Raw genomic sequence first — 21191 nt, 5'->3', positions numbered from 1 at the left:
GTTTGGTGGGGGAGGCCTCAAATGTGTATCGTACCATATAGACAAGAAAGTAATTTTTAGAACGCAGTATAGCCGTGAAAACACCACAAAGATTGGGTGTTTTACCCTTATATGGCGGAAAAGGTTGTCAGCAGACACGAACTTGCACCTCTCAGATACCGGCTGAGTACTCTACCATTAAGCTAAACTGCCCGCTGATATCAAATTCCGTCAAATTAAACGCTAAATGCATAGATTATTTGAAACATATTTTGTTGTTGTCTTTTGAATATGTATCGTATCATACAGACAAGAAAGTAATATTTCGAACGCAGTATAACCGTGAAAGTAACAGAAAGATTGAGTACTTTACCCTTATATGAAGAAAAAATACCCAATCTATCTGCTGTTTTCAGGGCTATTCTGTGTTTGAAATATCACTTTTCTGTCTGTATGATATATATATATACGAAGGGCTTCTTTCAGTTTCCGTTTATCATTTTATTGAAACTTAATCGTCAATATAGTTTCCATGATTCTCTATGACATCTTTCCGTGTACTCGTAAGCTTTTTAATCCCATTAATGAAAAACGCTTTCGGTTTCAAAGAGAAGAAGTCTGAAAAGTCAGTTGCTCGAGAGTTAATCCATTCAAATGATTCTGTAAACTCCGAAACAAATGGTAATCTGAAGGAGCAAGGTCTGGGAAATAAGGCAGATGAGCAATGCTTTTTCCAGCCAAGTTTCTCAACCTTCTGTGGCATGATCTTTGCAGGGTGGAGCCTTGCATTGTCCTGATAAATCATCACTCCCTTTCGATTCACTAAAGCAGGCCTTTTTACTTCAAAGCAGCGTTCAAACGCTCTAATTGATGACAGTAGATTTGAACATTGATTGTTGCATCAGTTGGTAGCAACTCAAATTAAATGACACCTTTGCAATCCCATCAAAAACAGAGAGAATAACATTCTTCACATGGAACTCATTTTTCGGCAGTGGTTGGGCTCTTCAAGTCAATGTCTACGACGCTGAACATTTTGATAACAGATCCATTTTTCGCCACTAATCACCAAAATGAGAGACATGAATTCACGAGAACGAAGAGAAGAGCAGATGTCCACTCGGGATTTGGATGGGGCCACGAACTATACGATGAAAACCCAGAGTTACTTATGATCGGTGAATTTTTAATAAAAATGCGAAGGTGGTTTATCAATTCAAAAATCGATATCCACGAAATAGTCATACTTTCAGATTTTTTAATGCTAAAACCTTCCTGACTACCGTCTTTGTAATCCCGAAAAATATCGTAACCATTGGTCCAGCCGTCTGGCCGTAAAGAGAGAATAGACAAAGAGATGGACAGACATAACGCCCATTCTAGTAAGATAGCAAATCTGCCCATCTACGATAAGGAAATATAGTATTGCAAATCTAAATCCCCTAAATGCACGAACTATACGGGGGCGAAATCCAGAGTTAATCCTCGTCGCCGAAATCTTAACAAAAAAAATCAAAGGTGATTTATTAATACAAAACTCAGTATCCACTAGATAGTCAGACTGTTTCAAAAACCTTCCTGATTACCTCCTTCGTAATCCCAAAAAACATTGTGACCATTGGTCCAGCTGTTTGACCGTGGAGAGGGAACAGATGGGCAGACTGACAGACGGACAAACGGACTGACGGACAGACAGACGGACATAATGCCCATTATAGTAAGATGTGCCTCAAATGCTCCTTAGACACTTCCATATTTGAAGAGTTATAATTAGCGAAATTTCCATTAGATTATCTTGCAAAATGTAATTTAATTAGTTTAAATATCTCCAAATACATATAAATATTACTTGAATGTCTAAGACATTCTAAAATACTGTTAAAGCGTTTACAAATTGAAGATATAGAAGTCAGGATATTACTTATGGCATAACCTAATATATAATTATGCTGTAACAACGAACAGACTGCACATCGGAACATTCCATGGGAGGTCAAACACCATACTCTGCTACAAAATAACAAATAGTTTCATTATATAGACACAGACAATTGATGTATTCACCAGACTTAAGTCTTTATAAGTACTAGAATCACCGTATATGGAGTGCGTCTAGAGAGCGAGGATAAAGAGATAAATACAAATTCAGGAGTTGTCCTAATTAACGGGATCTATTACCAAAAGTGTTCCAGTCGAAACAATCCCATATTTTAGGCGTTGTGTATCTATACTACATTATCTAATGTAGTGTTAGATATTTTAAAGACAGTAAGTTGTAATTTCAGAGAATTTAGCTGCTATTTCAAGTAGGTAAGGCTACCAAATAAAATCACCCTTGTTGGGCAAAGTCATTTATATATTAGGGTTAAATGGGTAAACAATGGTCGGGCGATTTGATAAAAAAAAGAAACATTAATGATAATATAGGTTAGTGTTTGAAGGAGTCAAAAATAGAGATTTCATTTTCTGAGAGATTATTCAACACTCAATGGTAACAAGGAGTTCCTTCGATTTAAAAATCAATGATTAAATAAATACCAAGTCCTAATCTCTCTCTAATTCTGAGTTCAGCTAAGTACCATTACTAAAAACAACTTTATAGAATGCGCCTTAACAATTATAGCAGATGGAGAAAAAATTATATTTTATTACTTGAACGGCTTAAATAGCATAGTGTGTCAAATTTACGATTTCGTTGGCAGAAGACATAATTGCTTTGTACAACAGTTTATCATCACCGTACATCATCATCATCATCATCATCATCATCGGCACTTTTATTATCACCACCACCGTCATCAGGGTCGTCATCACCAGCAGCAGCAGTATCATCGACGTCGTCATTATCATCTCCCTCGTTATCGTGAACATTATTACTATCTCCATCGTCTCCATACTCATCATTATCATCAACATCATCTTTATCTTCAATGATCATCTGCACAACAATTTCACCATCATTGTCTTCAAGGAATGTCATCAGCATTCTCAGAATCATCACTCGCATCATCGAACATAATCGTCATCAAAATAGTTATTATCAGTATCAAAATCTTCGTAGTCGTCGATGTCGTCGTCATCATCATCATCATCAGCAGCAGCAGCAGCATCGCCATCATCATCATTATCATTCTCATCAAAATCAACACCACTTCCTCCTCCTTTATCACCCTCATGACCGTCACCATTATATAATTAGATTAAGGTTTTCACCTTGATACTTCAAGAAATATGTCCATAATGGCTAGTATGTGTCTTTGACTGACTGTTCGATTAATTTACTTCTGCCCAGACCTTAATTGAATAGGAACTTGCATGTGATTACAATCAGGATAATGTCTCACCTAGAAACAGAGTGAGAGAAAACTTTCCCTGAAAGTTCAAGTTAGAGTTGGCATATGCCTTCATCGCCCTTATACTGTCGCCTAACACATTTGACTAGATTGCAACCTCTGTAATTAGTATATTTCGTAAGAAGTGTTCTACAGATGAGGCAGCTCATTCTATAGCTAAGACCCTCTGCATGGAATCTCGAGATGCTGTGGTTAATAATATGCAAGCGCACTGCGACTGCGACACATCTTCAGGGTTTTCCAGGCGCTGTGTATGTACGGTGTTTTTGTTAAGCATAACTTTACGTAGCTTGACTCTTTAACGGAGCTGTAGTTCCGGGTCAAGCATAGACCAACTTTGGTGTCTGGCGTCTTGAGTGGTATTTGGCAATCACAGTCATTTACCAATCGTGCAAAGTAGCCGGCTGAATTTGAGTGCTTTGCATTCTAAAAAGAGCTATTCGTAAACATGTGTAACGATGTAGTAAGCAGACGATCTAGGCTTTCGAAAGAATTACCTGACATATATTCCCAGAGAGCTAACCTTAGCAAAAGCATGAGTAAAAGCAGCATCAAAGTACAAAGAAAAGAGAGTTGGGGCAAGGATGTTACCCTGCTTGACACCATTTTTTACAGGAATGGGTCCTGCCATGCCAACACCAACATTGACCCAAACTTCCATCTCGTCATAAAATGATTTAATTATAGATACAAAGTGATTCAGACATCCAAATTTGCCAAGTATTTTCCATAGCATGGCCCTATTCAATGAATACCTGGACAAGATCCATATTCTACTCATAGAACTTCTCCTGCATCTGTCTTGCTGTGAAAATCATATTCATCGTCCTTCTACCAAATCAGAAGTCACATTGAGATTCAGATAGGACATCATTTACGAGACCCAATCAGGCAGGTAAGAAGAATATTTGCCAGAACCTTGCCAGCAGCTAATAGTAGAGCAATACCTCTGTAGTTACCACACATTGTTCTGGCTCCTTTTCTTTTATAGACAGGAAGAATAATTGCATCCTTCCAGTCCTTAGGCATTGCACCATCCCTCCAGACTATACAAATAAGTTTGTGAAGGAATTGTATGATGTAATCACCACCAGATCGCAAGATTTCAGCACAAATTCTATCCCTTCCAGGTGCCCTACCAAGATTCAGTTTACTTATTGCTGTCATTACCTCATCGATTGAGGGCGTTGAATTTAAGGAACCAACGATAGGTCTTTGTTGCATAGTATCAATCACTGTTTCATCCACAACTGACTCATGCTTCAGGAGTTCAGAGGCCTGTGATTTCTGTTGATTTAGTAGAATAGAGTAGAAGCCTCCTTGGAAGGCAAAGGAGCTGATGCAGAGCTCTTAGGCCCATAATCTTGCTTCATAAGATGGCAAGGCTTCTTGCTGTCATTTGCATCAGCAGCAGTCTGAACATCACAAGCAAGATCCTCCCACCAAGTGTTCTGCACCTTCCTGAGAGATCGCTGCAGTAGTGATTTTACACGGCTATAGTGGGCAAGTGCTAGATTTCGCTGCACAGCTGAAAGTCCTCTGTGCAGCAATACTATTGCTATTCCTTTTCCTTACACCAAAATGTCCTAGAGAGTTCCATGCTTGCGAGTCTGTTCCAAGCCTGGCATTCAAATTTCCCAGTAGAATGACTTTATCAGAATTGGGGATTTTCTGAAGTATGGCTCTCAGTTAGGTATAAAACATAGTTTTATCTTCATCACAACTAGCCAGAGTAGGTGCGTAGGCACCCGTTAGAGTAGCAAACCGCCCAACTTTCAGGTGCAATCGTAGAATCATTAGACGTTCATTTATAGGAACAGGAAGCTCCTCCAACTTCTTAAGAATATCAGATCGAACGACAAAGCCAACACCAGCCTCTCTGCGCTCCTGCTTCAGTTTCCCCTTCCAAAAAAAAGGTATATCCACCTCCTACTTCCTCAAGCTAACCACCACCTCCTATACGAGTCAGCTATATCAATGTTATAGCGGTTTAGCTCGCGAACAAGTGCAGTGAGTCTTTGAGGCCTACACTCACTCTTGATATCTAGCAGAGTGCGCAAATTCCATGAAATGTTCAAGTTCCATCCAAATTTTGTAAAAAAAAATGTCTCTTTGCTTTTCAAGTGCAGGGTGGACATCCGTCAGGCGCGCTAAACTGACCAGATATAGAAAGACAGGAATTTTCTTTTTCTTTTTGGTTCACCTTTTCTAGAACCTCTCCGGCCTTCAGGTGAGCAGTGCCCTCTCCAACTGAAGCTGCTTAGACTCCCACGCTTCAACCGAATACTATCGCTGTCTTGAGTGATAAGGAGACGACTTTATATCTAGCATGGGCTGCCTACGTGCAGGTCGCTGACTACAATCTTCTAACCCATTAGGTCTGCATGCTTCACTACCCTCCCATCGCCGCAGGACTTCCGAATAAAAATAAAATAAATATATACTAAAAATAAATAAATATATTCTAAAAATAAACATACATAAATACTGAAAATAAGGTAGATATATTATAGGGAAAAAAATTAACTATAAATACATGCATACGTATACATATAAACGTGTGCGTGCGTGCGTGCGTGCGTGCGTGCGTGCGTGCGTGCGTGCGTGCGTGCGTGCGTGCGTGCGTGCGTGCGTGCGTACGTGTTTTCGTGCGCGTATGTGTGTGTGTGTGTGTGTGTGTGTCTGTGTGTGTGTGAGTGTGTGTATACTATAATTATATGCACACCAATAAGTATGCTTACGTGCTTACCGCATTCTTTTTCTTGGAAACGAACTGTTGAGGCATACATTTTTTTCGGTCACATATCATCAATGAACACTGACAAACTTAAATTATTTTAGTACTATTTATTCCAATACCTTCTACCCGTCTATGTAAAACCTGGTGGACTAGCGTATGCATCGCATAGCTATCGCTTACTGTATTGCGGATTTTAAAGTTTGCTTCCCGATCTTTTCAAGCATTTCAGTAGCATCGAACGAAGAGTTGATGCTTTTCTGTGTGCTGGACATTAATAGAAGTAATCCCATCTGGTAAAAGGAAATAAGGGAGATGTTTTTGGAAAATGGAAAGTTAGCTACAAAAAAAATAATAAGCAGGAGCAAACATTTACATACTTGATTTGAAATAGGAAAGAAACGAGGACGCAGTGGTGTTCAGCCGGATACATTGTTATTCAGGTATTAAGCTAGGAGTTGCATTATTCTTTGTCTTTGAATCTGTTGAATTTGGTCCAATACCGTTTTAATAAGAAATCTTATTTGTTAACTTGTAATACGGTGATATATTTTGTCAGGCTGAATGCTTTGTATATTGAATCTTGGTTATGTCTGTAGCCTTTGTATCTTTCTTTTACTTCAGATAGATTTTTATATGCACACACGTGCTCTCTCATATGCGTTCATGATCTATCATACACACTCTCACGCGCTCACATAAATACACACATACATGTAAATCCTTAATAACCTATAGATGTCATGTCGCGCCACTTTATGGTATCGTTTGTCTTTTGTTTTTGTAGTTAAGAATGTGGGCCCAGCGAGAGAAGATAAACCAGACGAATTATGCCTTGAAGTTCGCAGAACGATGTTATGCATTTTTCACAGAATATTTCAATATATCTGATATTCTCACCAAATCAGGTAATTGATTGTCTTCCTTGTCCTTCTTCACAATAATAGCAATAATGATTAATACCAATAATTTGTCTTTTCATTCAGGTTACAATCTTAATTATTGAAATTCGTCAGGAAATTTTATCATTTTAGAAGTGGTCTTGCTAGAAGAAATATGTTGACTCCATCTTCACTATTTGAATTGCCATTTGTCTCAATGTATACTTATCACTCCCTGCGACTAACAGTCTGTATGTTAATCCATGAGTGTATCATTTTGTCTGCCATAGATAAGTTTTTATATTCTGCTTATCTGTGTGTCTCATTTTTCACATGCATTTCCAAAACTCTCTCTCTCTCTCTCTCTCTCTCTCTCTCTCTCTCCCTCATATTCTCTCACTCCTTCCCACATTCTCTCTCTCTCTCTCTCTCTCTCTCTCTCTCTCTCTCTCTCGTTCTCTCCTTCTCCCCACACACTCACACACACACAGGCACGCACACACTCACACACACAGGCACGCACACACTCACATACCACACACACATATGTATGTATGTGTGTGCGTGTATGTATGCATGTATGTATGTACTATTGAAAAGCCTGTCAAAATGAGAATATTTTGGGGTTCTCCTTTCAGCAATTCTTAATATTTTTATTCCAAGCCATATTTCATTTTAGTCTTTTTTCAGTTTTTTCATATTTTACCTCGTGGCTTGCTTCTTGTTTTTGAGTTTCTTGTTAATGTTTTGCAGTACTTTCATTACTTGTTGTATATTTGAAAAGTCGTCTCTTCACTTTCTTCCTCATATGCTCAGACTCCCTTACTCACATTCATTACTCTCAATGACTGACACATATTTCATAATTCGTTCTTTTTTTAGTTTTCTCGGTTTTCTCTCTCAGTCAAAATTCAGTTTTACCTCTTGGCTTCTTCTCCAAACGGCTTCTCCATACTTATTTCAATAATGTATAAGGTATTCTCTGAAGGTCTCTCGCTCTCTCTCTCTCTCTCTCTCTCTCTCTCTCTCTCTCTCTCTCTCTCTCTCTCTCTCTCTCTCTCTCTGTCTCTGTCTCTCTCTCAGTATCACCCCTTCCTCCCCTCTCTCACATACATACATGCACACACACACACACACACACACACACACACACGGAGAAGAAGAAGAAGAAGAAGAAGAAGAAGAAGAAGAAGAAGATTTGTCAACATGACTCATATCGATGCAAATATCAACTCCTAAGTAATTGCAAGATCCTTGAAAACTGTCATAACAAGCGCAGAAATCTCAGTTCCACAATTAGACTCGCTAAATATCTTGAAACAACTAACAACTAGATGCAAAAATTCTTTGAATGCCACGAGAGGCGTAAGAAAAGATAGATAACTACAACCCTCTTAAGTACGAAATAGCCCGGCTATGGAAAATGAAGGTGAAGATAGTGCCAATTATTGTTGGGTCCTTGGAGACAGTATCGGAAGGCATCAAGAGGAATATAATGGAAATCGAAATAGAGTGACCTGTAGAACTGTTATAAACGCTTCGCCTCCTTGGCACGCATGGAAGGTGGTAGAGGCCTTTTACAGCTAGAAAACTATTACAAAATAACCACCATAGGACTACAGAAATACCTAGTTGAGAAGCAAGGAAAACTAATATAAATAGCCACAAAAACGAACAAAAAAACTGTTTTCAGTCTTTATGGAAGCTGACAAATACAAAAAAGAAGTCATAGTACCTAACAAAACTTAAGTTAAAGACCTACTAAAAACTGAGCAGGTATAAAGATCTTGAAATAGAAATTGGCAAAATGTGGAACCTCAAGACTAAAACAATATCAGTTGTCATGGGTGCACTAGGAGTGATACTAAAAGGGGGTCTGATTCCTGCTTAGCTCGGATGCCAGGAAACCCCAAAATAGCAGAAACTCAGAAGATAGTGCTCATGAGGACTGCCCGTGTCCTACGTAAAATACTGTCTATGTAATCTCAAATTTTAAAACAAACTCATAATTTTCTCATGTTTTCTTAAACATTCTCTGGGACAATACTATGAACAAAACCAAATATACGACACCCTAGGCATAACACCAGCATGAACTTCTAGCTTGTTGTCTCTTGTTATCTCTTGAGGTCTCTAGCTTGTTGCCTTGGAGTCAACTTGTACATATACAAAGCAAAAGTCAAAGCATATAATAATAATAATAATAATAATAATAATAATAATAATAATAATAATAATAATAATAATAATAATAATAATAATAATAATAATAATGGCAAAAATAAAATACAGACTAATGCAGCATCAACAGGAGAAGAAGTGGAAGAATAAAGATCAATGCAGCACCAACAGAAGAAGAAGTGGAAGACTTTTGGAAAGGAATATGGTCGGCGAAGGAACAACCTCGGCAATGATCTACAAAACAACGAAGGCAACACCTGAACAACTCTGGACCCCTATAAAATCTGAAGACGCTACCCAGACGCTCCAAAAGCTAAGTAAATGGAAGGCATCCGTGCACAGCAAGATCCCCAGCTTCTGGTAATAATACCTAACAGGAACACATAAAAAGCTGGCTGAGAAATTTAATGAAACACTTGCAGAGCCAGTGACAATGCCTGAATGGCTCACGAAAGGGAAAAACTAACCTAATTCCAAAATCCGGTGAAACGGCAAACCCACAAAATTACAGACCAATTACTGCGGAAGCTGTTAGCAGGAATGCTTTCAGAAAGTATTTACGAGCCAAAGTTTACTGCCAGAAGAATAAAAAGATTGCAGGCAGAAGGCGAGAGGAGTTCTAAATGAAGTAAAAGCTAGAAAGGAAAATCTAACATTAGCATGGATAGATCATAAGAAAACTTATGACATAACCCCACACTCATGGATAAGTGAATGTTTGAGTAAATTTAGTATAGCAGACAACATAAGAAAATCAATTAGTTTTAGCATGAAGAAATAGAAAGTAGATCTCTACTCAGGTGACACACTGTTAGGGAAAGTTGATATCAAAAGAGGAATTTTCCAAGGAGATTCGTTATCCCCTTTAATATTTATCTTATGTTTATTCCCCCTCAGTTTAGCAACAGCAGGGTATTAGTTCAGAAATAGTAATAGAAAAATTAATCATTTGCTCTACATGGATGATCTGAATCTTTTTAGTAAGAATGAAAATACTCGCAGAGTCACTATACAAACATCTGGAAAAAAATGGAGTCCTGCCAGAAGGGTTGCAAGCGTAAGTGCAGAGGTACCAAGGATCAACTCCTGATAGACAAAACTCTACTTAGAGACTGCAAGAGGAGGAAAAGTAACTTAGCCATGTCATGGATCGACTATCGTAAGGCGTACGATATGATACCACATTCTTGGATTATGGAATTATGAACCTATTTGGTATTGCATCGAATGTTGAACGATTGCTTGGAAAAAGTATGGCGAATTGGAGGACGGACCTGACAGCATACGGAAGACGTTGAGGGACAGTAGAAATCAGGAAGGGCATCTTCCAAGGGGCTGCCTGTCCCCACTGATCTTTGTACTGTGCTTGATACCACTAACACTGATTCTGAGGGAAGCAAAAGTTGGGTATGTATTCAAAAGCCGCCAACAAAAAGTCAACCTTTTGTTATTCATAGATGACCTCAATTTCATAGTAAAAACGAAGCCCAAGTCAGTTCCCTCGTTGATACAGTGTATACTTTCAATGCTGATATCAGAATGGGGTTCGGACTGAGAAAGTGTGGTGTGTTAGTCTTGAAGAGAGGCAAGTTCAAATGTAAGGACGGGCTATCGAAACCATCGGGGGATGTTATGAAGCAGATAGAAGAGACGAGCTATAGTATTTGGGGATTTGGGAAATGGATAAATTGATGGAGAAAGAAATGACAGAAAAATTTAAGGCGGAGTACATGCGCAGACTGAGAATGATCCTTAAGTCGAAATTAAACGAACGGAATAAGATTGAAGCTATCAACACCTAGGCAGTTTCACTCCTTAGATATAGAGCAGAGGTAATCGCATGGACAGTAGACGAACTAAACAGCATAGACAGAAAGACAAGGAAGTTGCTAACTAGATACGTGACACTCTACCCAAAACGTAACACAGACAGACTATATGTACCAATAAAATGAGGAGGAAGAAGACTTATTGGATGCGAACACAGCAATTAGAGCAGAAAAAAACAACATAGCATGGTATGAAAAAATGCCACAGGATCGCTATTATTAGATGTAAGGTCAGGCTTGTGTAAGATGAAAGATTGCAACGATAAAGCACTGTACAAGCAATTGAAAACGAATGAAACTGAAAATAGGTGGGTAAAGTAAAGACTGCATGGACAATTTCATAGGGATGTTGAAGATAAGACAGACAGAGAAAAAAGATGGCTGAGTAATTTAAAACCGGAAATGGAGGCTCTAATTTGTGCTGCCCAAGAGCAAGCACTAAGAACAAACTACATAAAATATTGAGTAGGCAACACATCAGAAAGTGATAAGTGCAGAATCTGTGGACAAAATGATGAGACCGCATAGCATATTACCAGCCAATGTACGCCACTAGCCCAGAAGGAATATAAGAGACGCCACGACAATATAGCAAGGCTTGTCCATTGGACACTTTGCAACAGGTATGGTCTTGACAGAGAAAAAATTGGTATGACCTCAAACCTAAAGGCATCATCGAAAATGGTAATGCAAAGATCTTGTGGGATTTTATGATTCAGTACGACCATGAGATAGAAAATAGGAAGCCAGACATTGTCTTAATTGAGAAAGAAAGTAAACTATGCTGGAACATAGATATAGCATGCCCAGCTGACAACAAGATATGCGATAAGGGAGAAAGAAAAATTAACAGGTATGACAGGTTAGCTTAGGAAGTTAAGCAGTTGTGGTCGATGAAAAAGGTGGTAGTGGTACCAATAATTGTCGGAGCCCTGGGAACAGTGAATAAAAATCTCGAGAAGTACATAGAACAAATACGGACTGCAATAAGGGTGGAGCACTTGCAGAAAACATCACTGCTTGGAACCGCTCGAATACTCCGGAAGGTGCTCGAAAAATAGAGGTGTTACCTTAGTTCACTGATAGTGAACAGCTGACACCGTAGTACATCTCCAGCGTTAGAAGCTGTGCAAAGGCAATGATAGTAATAATAATAGATGTAAGATTTTGGGGGACTTTCCCATTCAAAAGGACAAGAAGTTAGAAAGTAATTGAACGGACATAACAATTATAGATAAGATAAAGCGAAGTTGCTTACTAATCGACCCAGCATGCCTGTTTGATTCCAGGATCGTAATGAAACAAGAAGAAAAAGAAAAAAAAATACAATCCCTTATAATTTGAAAAAGGAAGAATTTGGAGCTTAAGTAGTGGCGGAGCATCATAGCCATGTGTAGAGAGGAATTCTTTGGAGTTAAACATGGATGTTTCATTCATCATCCTTAAACAACCCTTATTCAGGGTCCTTTTGTGTGGGATGGGCTACTCGACCGGAAGAAAATTCTACCTGAGCCCCACTAGGAAGGTCATGCGCTGTTTATTTTGATATGTCGCGCACATGGTTGTGATGCATGTGCCTGATATACCTTTATCAGACAGGTAGTCATGATGGGTATATTGGGATTCGTATATTTTACCCGTGTCACTTTGATGACATGCACTGCTCTCTCACTCAAGAAGAAGAAGAAGAAGATAAACAAAAGACCAGCAATGTAGTGAGTAGCCGATTGAATTGATCCGAATATTTGAATCGTACTTTATTTTATTGAACCTGGAGGGGTGAAGGGTAAAGTTGATCTCGGCAAGGTTCTAACTCAATATATAAAAGTGTGTAACTAGAAACAGCAAGAAATGTTATCCTCCACTTTAACATTCACTTTGACATCCATCCCCCTTTAATGATTTATAACATGCATAAAACCAGAAATATGGGGTAGGAGATGTTGATTAAACCTTCACCAGTACAAGAATTGTATGTTAGTCTATCGACCCAGGAGAGTTGAAGGACGAAGTTGAAGTCGATTGAATTTTATCTGAACCAAAAGAAAGATCACAAAACATTTTGTCTGACGCTCTAATGATTCTATTGATAACGATAATACTACTTAGGTTCAAAACTAACTTGGCAGATTGAGATACTTGACTAGTTATTTATTTTATCAACATCAAAGAAAGCAAACTTGATGTATGTGAGTTACTCAGATCTAAATTTATGCGTTACCTTTGCCTTGAATTTCTGAACATTTGACTATAATTTCCATCCTACTCTTTAAAATTCCAATGAACTGAGATTTCCGCCGCTGGCGTATTTCAAGCAATCAACCGCAACAGCAAAAAAATATTCTAGACGAGTGAGTATATAAAATGTATGATAACAGGCAATTAATTTTTAATTGGTTTTGCCATAATGTTCGTTATTCTGCGTCAATTACTCAATTACTGATGTTTAAAATCGCCTCTAGTTTACTGCGATTACTCTCGTAATTCATATGTTATTAGCACTTAGATTTACCTGGTTGTCTTAGCTCTAGAGGTTGTGATCTATATAAATATACCACTGCAAATTCACTTATTCAACTACACTGTGCAATTATATACATGAATAATTATCATCTATATGCATAATAAGATATTGGACATTTGTGTATTATAATTTGTGAATTATATGTTATATTACTAATACACACATACACTCACGCTTAGGTCTAATATACATACATATATATATATATATATATATATATATATATATGCGTTATATATATATATATATGCGTTATATATATATATATATATATATATATATATATATATATATATATATATATATATATATATATATATATATATATATATAAAACCGTGTGTGTATGTATGCATATATGTATGTATGTATTATGTATATATATATATGCATACTGCATTTCACCAGGTGTAGGTGGATCACTCAATTGATAGTAAGTGTGCACCTGAGACAGCTGCTTTGTTGCCGCTACATTTGTATGAAAGGGGTGATTTTAGAGAGTATCAAAGTGATTTGTCCATCGCTTTAGTAGCAGCAACTTCTTTGCCAATAATGACAAGCCAATAATGACAAGAACTGAGCAAGGAGGCAGTTCTCAATTTTTACTAGATCCATAAAAAGCATGGATTGCTTTATAGAAGCCATTAATTTTTTTTTTTTTTTCCAACTAGGTTTTGTATTTCGCGAGCTCGTTGCTGAAACCACTCATTTTCCATACCGCGCAGGCTTTCTGTTATAGACGACAATTTCTATATGCTTGTATACTCATTTCCTTATGTACGTTTGCAAGACGCTTTCCGTGTAATTGCCTCTTGTTTAACAATTCTGATATTTCAATATTCTCATCAAACTAGTCGTAGAACTTCATTTCGAATGTTTGATCATTGGTCATCGTGGGGGCGTAGCAGCTTACAGGGATGAGAAAATTGTGTTCTTTTGTTGGTTGTCTTAGAATCATAAGTCGATTGTTTATGGCTTTTGGGAAGGCAGTGAGATTCTTTTGCTAGGCTATTTTTTTTCACAACACTTGCCATCCTTACACTTCCTTGACCAGTAGAATGTGTAGCCTGCCCCATTCTCCTTGATTTTCCCAGTCTCTGGTTATTTTGTTTCGCTGTCAGCAGCCATATCAAGGTTGTACCTCGATAATCATTCACCAAGAAGGGCTGATCTTATGGCAAATCTATCAACTCTGTTGTTATTAAGCAAAGTGTGTGAATTCTATGCACAAAGCACCAATGGCATATGTCGTGTCCTATTATTTAGGCCGCAATTAAGGCGGTGATCTGGCAGAATCGATAGCACGCCAGAAATAATGCTTAGCGACATTTTGTCCGTCTTCACCTTCTGAGTTCAAATTCTGCCTAGGATGGACTTTGCCTTTCATCATTCGGGATCGACAAAATAAGTACCAGTTGAATACTGGGGTCGATGTAATTGACGTACCCACTACCCTAAAAATTGTTGACGTTGTACCAACATCTGAAATCAATATTTGGACCGTAATATTGGGATCATGTCAGTCAAGGTCTGCTTACCTGGAAAGAATGAAGCAGAAATTTTGAGGGACACCTTTTCTAGCCTCTTTCTCGTTCTAGAGAGGTGAGTTGTGTGTTCTTGAATAGGGCTGCTCAGACACCCAGGGGTTTGCCAGAGCTTAGTGCTGCTTTTTCACCAAGTAAGACCAAGTGAATGAATTTGTGACCGACAGCTTCCAACTTTCTAGACTTGCTGTGACCCCATTGCTACAGAAATTCCAAAGAATAAAGCTGTACAGGGTTGCGCAATATTTTTGAGGTGAGGTAGAATTGCACATCAACTACCCCACCCTCTCTTCCTACTTTTCTGGTATCCAGTGACAAGACAGAATCAAAACAACTCAGAAAAAGTGCCGGATGCAGGAGCGGCCAGAGACATAACTGTACTATGCCTATAAGGGTTCTACTTCTGATTTTCTTTTAGGGTTTATTTCCTTAGCCTATGCTTAAATAAGTACAATCTACTAGGCAGCAGATGGATTTCGCTGTGGTTGAAATCTTTTAAAATGAAGAAAGATCTTAAACAAGGCTCGTCCCACTCTCTAAATAACGCATTTATTGCCCAATAAGTAAAACTAGTCAACAATATTAGATGTAGATGAAGTTGCAGATGTTACTTCAGAGTTTTTCCTATCTCCTAGAGAAATGCCTGAACAAATTTAGGGGCTTCTCACTCCCAGTTGCTGGTCGGACTTTGACTCATCAGATTTCATACGCCCTATAATACGTTTTGTTCTTCATCCTGCAGAGTGTCCAACAAGAAGCATTCTCCTTACCAAGCAGGCCTGGTTGTCTCCTGGTTTAGTCGCCGACAGCCCGACCATGCAACAGGTTACATGTTACGAGAAACACTGAAAGTGACCTGACGCAGAATGAATGAATTGTGAAGACAAAACATTCCTAATGTCATTAATAAATGAGTGTTTAGATGTGTGTGTTTCTGTGACATTTTATTATCTTGTATATATAGAGCGAGGAAAAGAAAGACTTCTGGAATAGGTGATGGACGTATAAGTGATCCTCGAATTTTGGGAATAACAGAGAAGAAAAATCATGACGAAAGAAAAGAAAAGGGTGCAGAAAGTGAATAATTAGACATGCTGGTAATAGGAACAATAAAATGAAGTTAGGGAAAGAATGAGTGGTGGAGAACATTCGGAAGTGGGAGAGAAGTTAGAGAGTTACTTATCTGAATTTTTCCATTATTGTAATGTGCTATTCCGAGAGCAACTCCAGGAGAAATAAGAGAGAGATTGTATAAGACATGTTTATATATAGGGGATGAAAGTTAAAAAACGGAGGCGATCCTTGAGTTTTGGGGATTGCAGAAAACGAGAGATAGAAATAGATAGATAGATAGAGAGAGAGAGAGAGAGAGAGAGAGAGAGAGAGAGAGAGAGAGAGAGAGAGAAAGAGAGAGAGAGGTGAAGTTGGAGAAATCACTGTGAATGCAATTCAAATGACTATCAACTGACTAGGCCAGACATGTCAAACTTCCAGCCCGTGCAACAATTTCATCCAACCTACGAAATCATTTTGATATCAGCATGAAATTGGTCCAAATGGCGGCATCAGCAAATAGAGTACTTTGCTGCCCTCAGCAACACCCATGCCTTCTTGTTACAACTACACATACATAGTGTGTGAGTGAAGCAGGCCATTACATAATACATAGCACTTATTGTGGCAGAGGAGATCGGAAATCAGCCCAGCCATTTACCGAAGGAGAGTTTGTGAAGAACTGCGTGATTAAAATGTGTGACGTTTTGTGTCCAGACTAGAAGCAACTATTTACTAATGTGAGTATTAGTAGAAATACGGTTGCTGATTGGGTGTATGAGATGGTCACTGATTGGGTGTATGAGATGGTCACACTAAAGTGTGCTTTAAGTTTTGGCCCCCTGTGCGATTGAGTTTGATACCCCTGGACTAGGCAAAAGTAAAACCAACGCAATTCCTACCGAGATCTATGAATATGGTGGACGGAAAATACAAGAAAACTACTCGCCCTATATATGACAATGTGGGATCACGAACTAATTCTACAACATTTAAAAGATGTCTGCATTGTACACTTCTATAAAATAAAAGGAAACACGAAACAGTGTCAAAGCCATAGGGGCATATCATTCATGTCGTTCGCAAACTCTTTTCACTGGAGAATATATTGCTATCGGATTTGTTCTCGCTCTTTCCTTTTCCGACTTTTTTCTCTTTTCTATTTGGACGAATCTGATAAAAGCAAAGATTGATAACACTCAGAAACCAAATGTAATCTATGAAAAAGCAGACGAAAATAATGTTCACCATCTGTGAATGCATTAAAATAGTACAGGTATGACTGTGTGGGTAAAAGAGTGCACTGGGATATTAGCCGAATGTGTGGGTTCAAAGTAGCAGAAAAATTATATGTACATGAATCAGTTGCTCTGTGATACAGATTAAGAATTATAGAGTTTTATGGGACTTATCCATATAGATTGAGCACACTATTGAAGCAGGAAGACTGGATATGATTATAACGTACAAAAAATAAATCAACAATGTAAGGTCATAGACGTTGCAATGCCATATGACAATAGAGTGGATACCAAAGAAATTGAAATTTCAAAAGATTGACAAATATCAGGACCTAACTAGAGATATGAAGAAATTGTTGAGAAAAATAAATGAGAAATATTAGCACCTTGTCAAGGAAGATGAGGAGATTGTTGAAGACAATTATTCTTGTGATAATTGTTGCACTCTTATATAAAAGGCTGAAATTGATGAGACTTGCATTGTCGACCCGTAGGAAATTGCCATTCTGTATTCTACAAGAATCCCAAGGTTCTAACATCTGAAGAAACTTTTCGTCACCAAACCACATATGATATTTATATAATAACAGTGATTTAATGATAATTTAATGATAGGTACAAGAATACAAACGTACTGAGTAGATTATAGCACTGCGCTGATAAATGAGAAGCAAACTTGATATCAGCGAGTTGCCTAGGTCAACGATTATGCACCAACTCGGATGTCATTATGACTCAGAACACTTATTTAGTTATAAGCTTCATCCTGCTCCTTACAAATTCCAATAAAGCACTATTTCCAACGCAAACATATTTCAAGCGAACAATAGCAACAACCACCGAATGATATGCTAGGTGAAATCGTATATAAAATGCCCATTAACTGAAAAATAACAAGCAATTAATTTTTAATAGGTTTGGCCATAACGTTCGTTGTCCTGCGTTGATTACTCAATTATTAATCTTTAAAACCGCCGCAAGTTTGCTGATTACTATGCTAATTCATACATTATTAGCACTTAGATTTAACTGGTTACCTCAGTTATAGAGGTTATCAACTGTGTAATTATATTGATACAATATTAACTTATTCATCCACAGCGTAATTATATACGTAAATAATTATCTGTATGCATATATGCATATTGGGCATTTGAGTATACGTATTATATGTGGTTATGTAATGTGCCAATATATAATACTTACATATATACATACTTGCATATGTGTGTGTGTGTATACATATACACATTCCTATGTATAAAGATATATATATATATATATATATATATATATATATATATATATAAATATATATATATATATAAATATATATATATATATATATATATATATATATATATATATATATATATATATATATATATGCATGCATGTATACATACATACATACATACGTACATGCATACATACATACATACATAAATCATGAGTTAAAAAAGAACAACTGTTGCATAATTATATTCATCTCTTTCAGTTACGAGAACACGGCACCAGTAGCGAGTATCATTCTGTGTTCTCATACACTCTTCCGAGCTATAATGAAGTATTTTTATTCAGGAACGCATTTAAATGCACATACACTAATATTCATACACACACACACACACACACACACACACACACATGCACACACATACACACACATGCACACACATGCACATACGCACGCACATGCACACGCACACACGCACGTATGTATATATATACTCTGACATAAATGTGTATATAGTATCATATACAACCATTTTATACACACACACACATATGCATACACTATACCTAAATATACATGCATGTATGCATACATATATACATACATATATACATCCAGACACACATAGCTATGCATATATATGTGTGCATGCGGGTGTTAGTGTGCATGTATGTGCGTGCATGTGTGTGTATACGTATGTGTATATGCATTTACATATACATATATGTATGCTTATATGTGTGGCTGGATGTCTATGTGTGTATACATGTACATGTATTTATATGAGAATATACATACATATGTGAGTCAATATACTTACATACATTCATAAATAAATAAATATATAGACAGACAGACAGACAGACAGACAGACTGACAGACAGATAGATAGATAGATAGATAGATAGATAGATAGATAGATAGATAGATAGATAGATAGATAGATAGATAGATAACTCTTCGTCGTGGCTTGTAAGACTGTAAGAGTATATAAACTGGCACACTTTACTGAATGTCGTGTTCTCGTAGGTGAGAAAGCTTGAAGCTTATGAATGTAATTATGTAACTTTTGTTCTTTTGTTAATCATTCATCAATATTTTGTCTGTATTTATGTTACTTTTTATGTGAGTCTGGATCGGATGATATCTGTGAATTCCCAAAACGTCACAGGTGGAGTTATAGATTACCAGACGTTACTAATATATTGAATTCTAATGAACGGTTATTCGTTCTCTTATGGCGAAGCTGAAGTATATGTGTCTGTATGTGTTTGTATATATGGATACTGGAGAGAGAGAGAGAGAGAGAGAGAGAGAGAGAGAGAGAGAGAGAGAGAGAGAGAGAGAAGAGAGAGAGAGTAAAATAGATCAGAAAGCCGTTGTAAATATGAGTATGAATGTGTATGCATAATGCCCCTTGTGGGCAATAAAGAAATTGAATGTATATGTATATGTACATGCGTACATGCATATTATCATCACATAATTTTACGTCTATTTTCTATACTGATATGGACAGGACGGGTTTTTCGCCTTCCGAATCATCTGTTTGATGTGGACGCTTTCGCAAACAGTTCGAACATTACGTCTTGCTCCTACTTTTCATTTGGAATGGTTTTGACGTTTGATCAACTTTCTTATCACCACTTCTCAGGGTGCATTCGGTGTATTTGTTCAAAGCTGTCTACATTAGCACAGAGAAACAGGAGAGGAGTTTAGAAAGAGACGAGGTGAGACCAATGTGTAGAGTGATCCTATCGCAATAAAGAATGATATGAGACAGGGAATGAAGGGTTGACGTATTAAAGATCGAGTGTGATGGATAGTCGTAAAGATGTCGGTTTAACATTGTTGGTGACCAGAGCGTAGTATCGAGTGACGAAAATTTTGAATATTGCAAGCAATAAACGTTAATAGCCTTTGTGTGTTTCTGAATGGCTAATTATGTATCTTCCGCGCTGCAATCGCTTTCTGGGAAGGTATTCAAAGTAAGCCTTTCGTGTACCGTTGACACCGCGAATATCGGAACTACGCCCTAGCTTCTCGGTGCAGTTGTTGTTTAGGAGATTGTTGTCGGGGATCTGGAATTACATGATCACTTTGAAGGTGTCTGCACCAGTGCTTTTGTTGTGATTAAATATTTGCAAACCTATAACAAACCTTAACAATGTTTCTGTCCAACATTTTGTGATATTTAAGCTGATTGGGAGAAGTATCAATTAGGGTGAGGAATCGTCTAATTTCACTAGTTATTGCATCGATACAATATAGTGAACCGAGCCCCAAGAATATACTTTGGGTGAATTCAATGAAAGTAATATTTTCTTTAAAGTCATATCTCACTAGAGTGACTCTGTTAAAGGTGGTTTCATCAGAAGATAGCTAGAAATACGCCTACTTATACAATAGGCGATTTGCTTGATAAATGATAGTGGATTATTTGGACTTTGTATTGGCGCTCCTTCATTAGGTTTATGCCAGGGCAAGTTTTTTGCCTAAAGTATAGTGACTCCTTGATAGTTGATAATTTCGAGGCTGGTATTCAGTGACTTTTCAGGTTGAGCAAATATTCTTATAAGTTTTTGTGAGGGTGTGTGTAAATGAGAGAGTGTGTGTGTTTACGTGTGTGTGT

General features: G+C 37.5%; 1 protein-coding gene across 3 annotated transcripts in view; it reads left to right on the top strand.

Moving 5' to 3' along the window:
• The window catches only part of LOC106877840 (glutamyl aminopeptidase), a 311216-nt gene that overhangs the window by 209032 nt on the left and 80993 nt on the right, over window positions 1-21191 (top strand). For all 3 annotated transcript variants that reach the window (XM_089349726.1, XM_089349725.1, XM_089349724.1), the window contains exon 5: window positions 6857-6977. In XM_089349726.1, coding sequence (XP_089205852.1) covers window positions 6857-6977 — 121 coding nt within the window. The remainder of the gene's footprint in view (window positions 1-6856; window positions 6978-21191) is intronic.

Source organism: Octopus bimaculoides, chromosome 3 (genome assembly GCF_046866305.1).
Source record: "Octopus bimaculoides isolate indiv1 chromosome 3, ASM4686630v1, whole genome shotgun sequence".
In the NCBI taxonomy this organism is placed as follows: Eukaryota; Metazoa; Mollusca; class Cephalopoda; order Octopoda; family Octopodidae; genus Octopus; species Octopus bimaculoides.
This window is presented reverse-complemented; position numbering and strand designations above follow the sequence as displayed.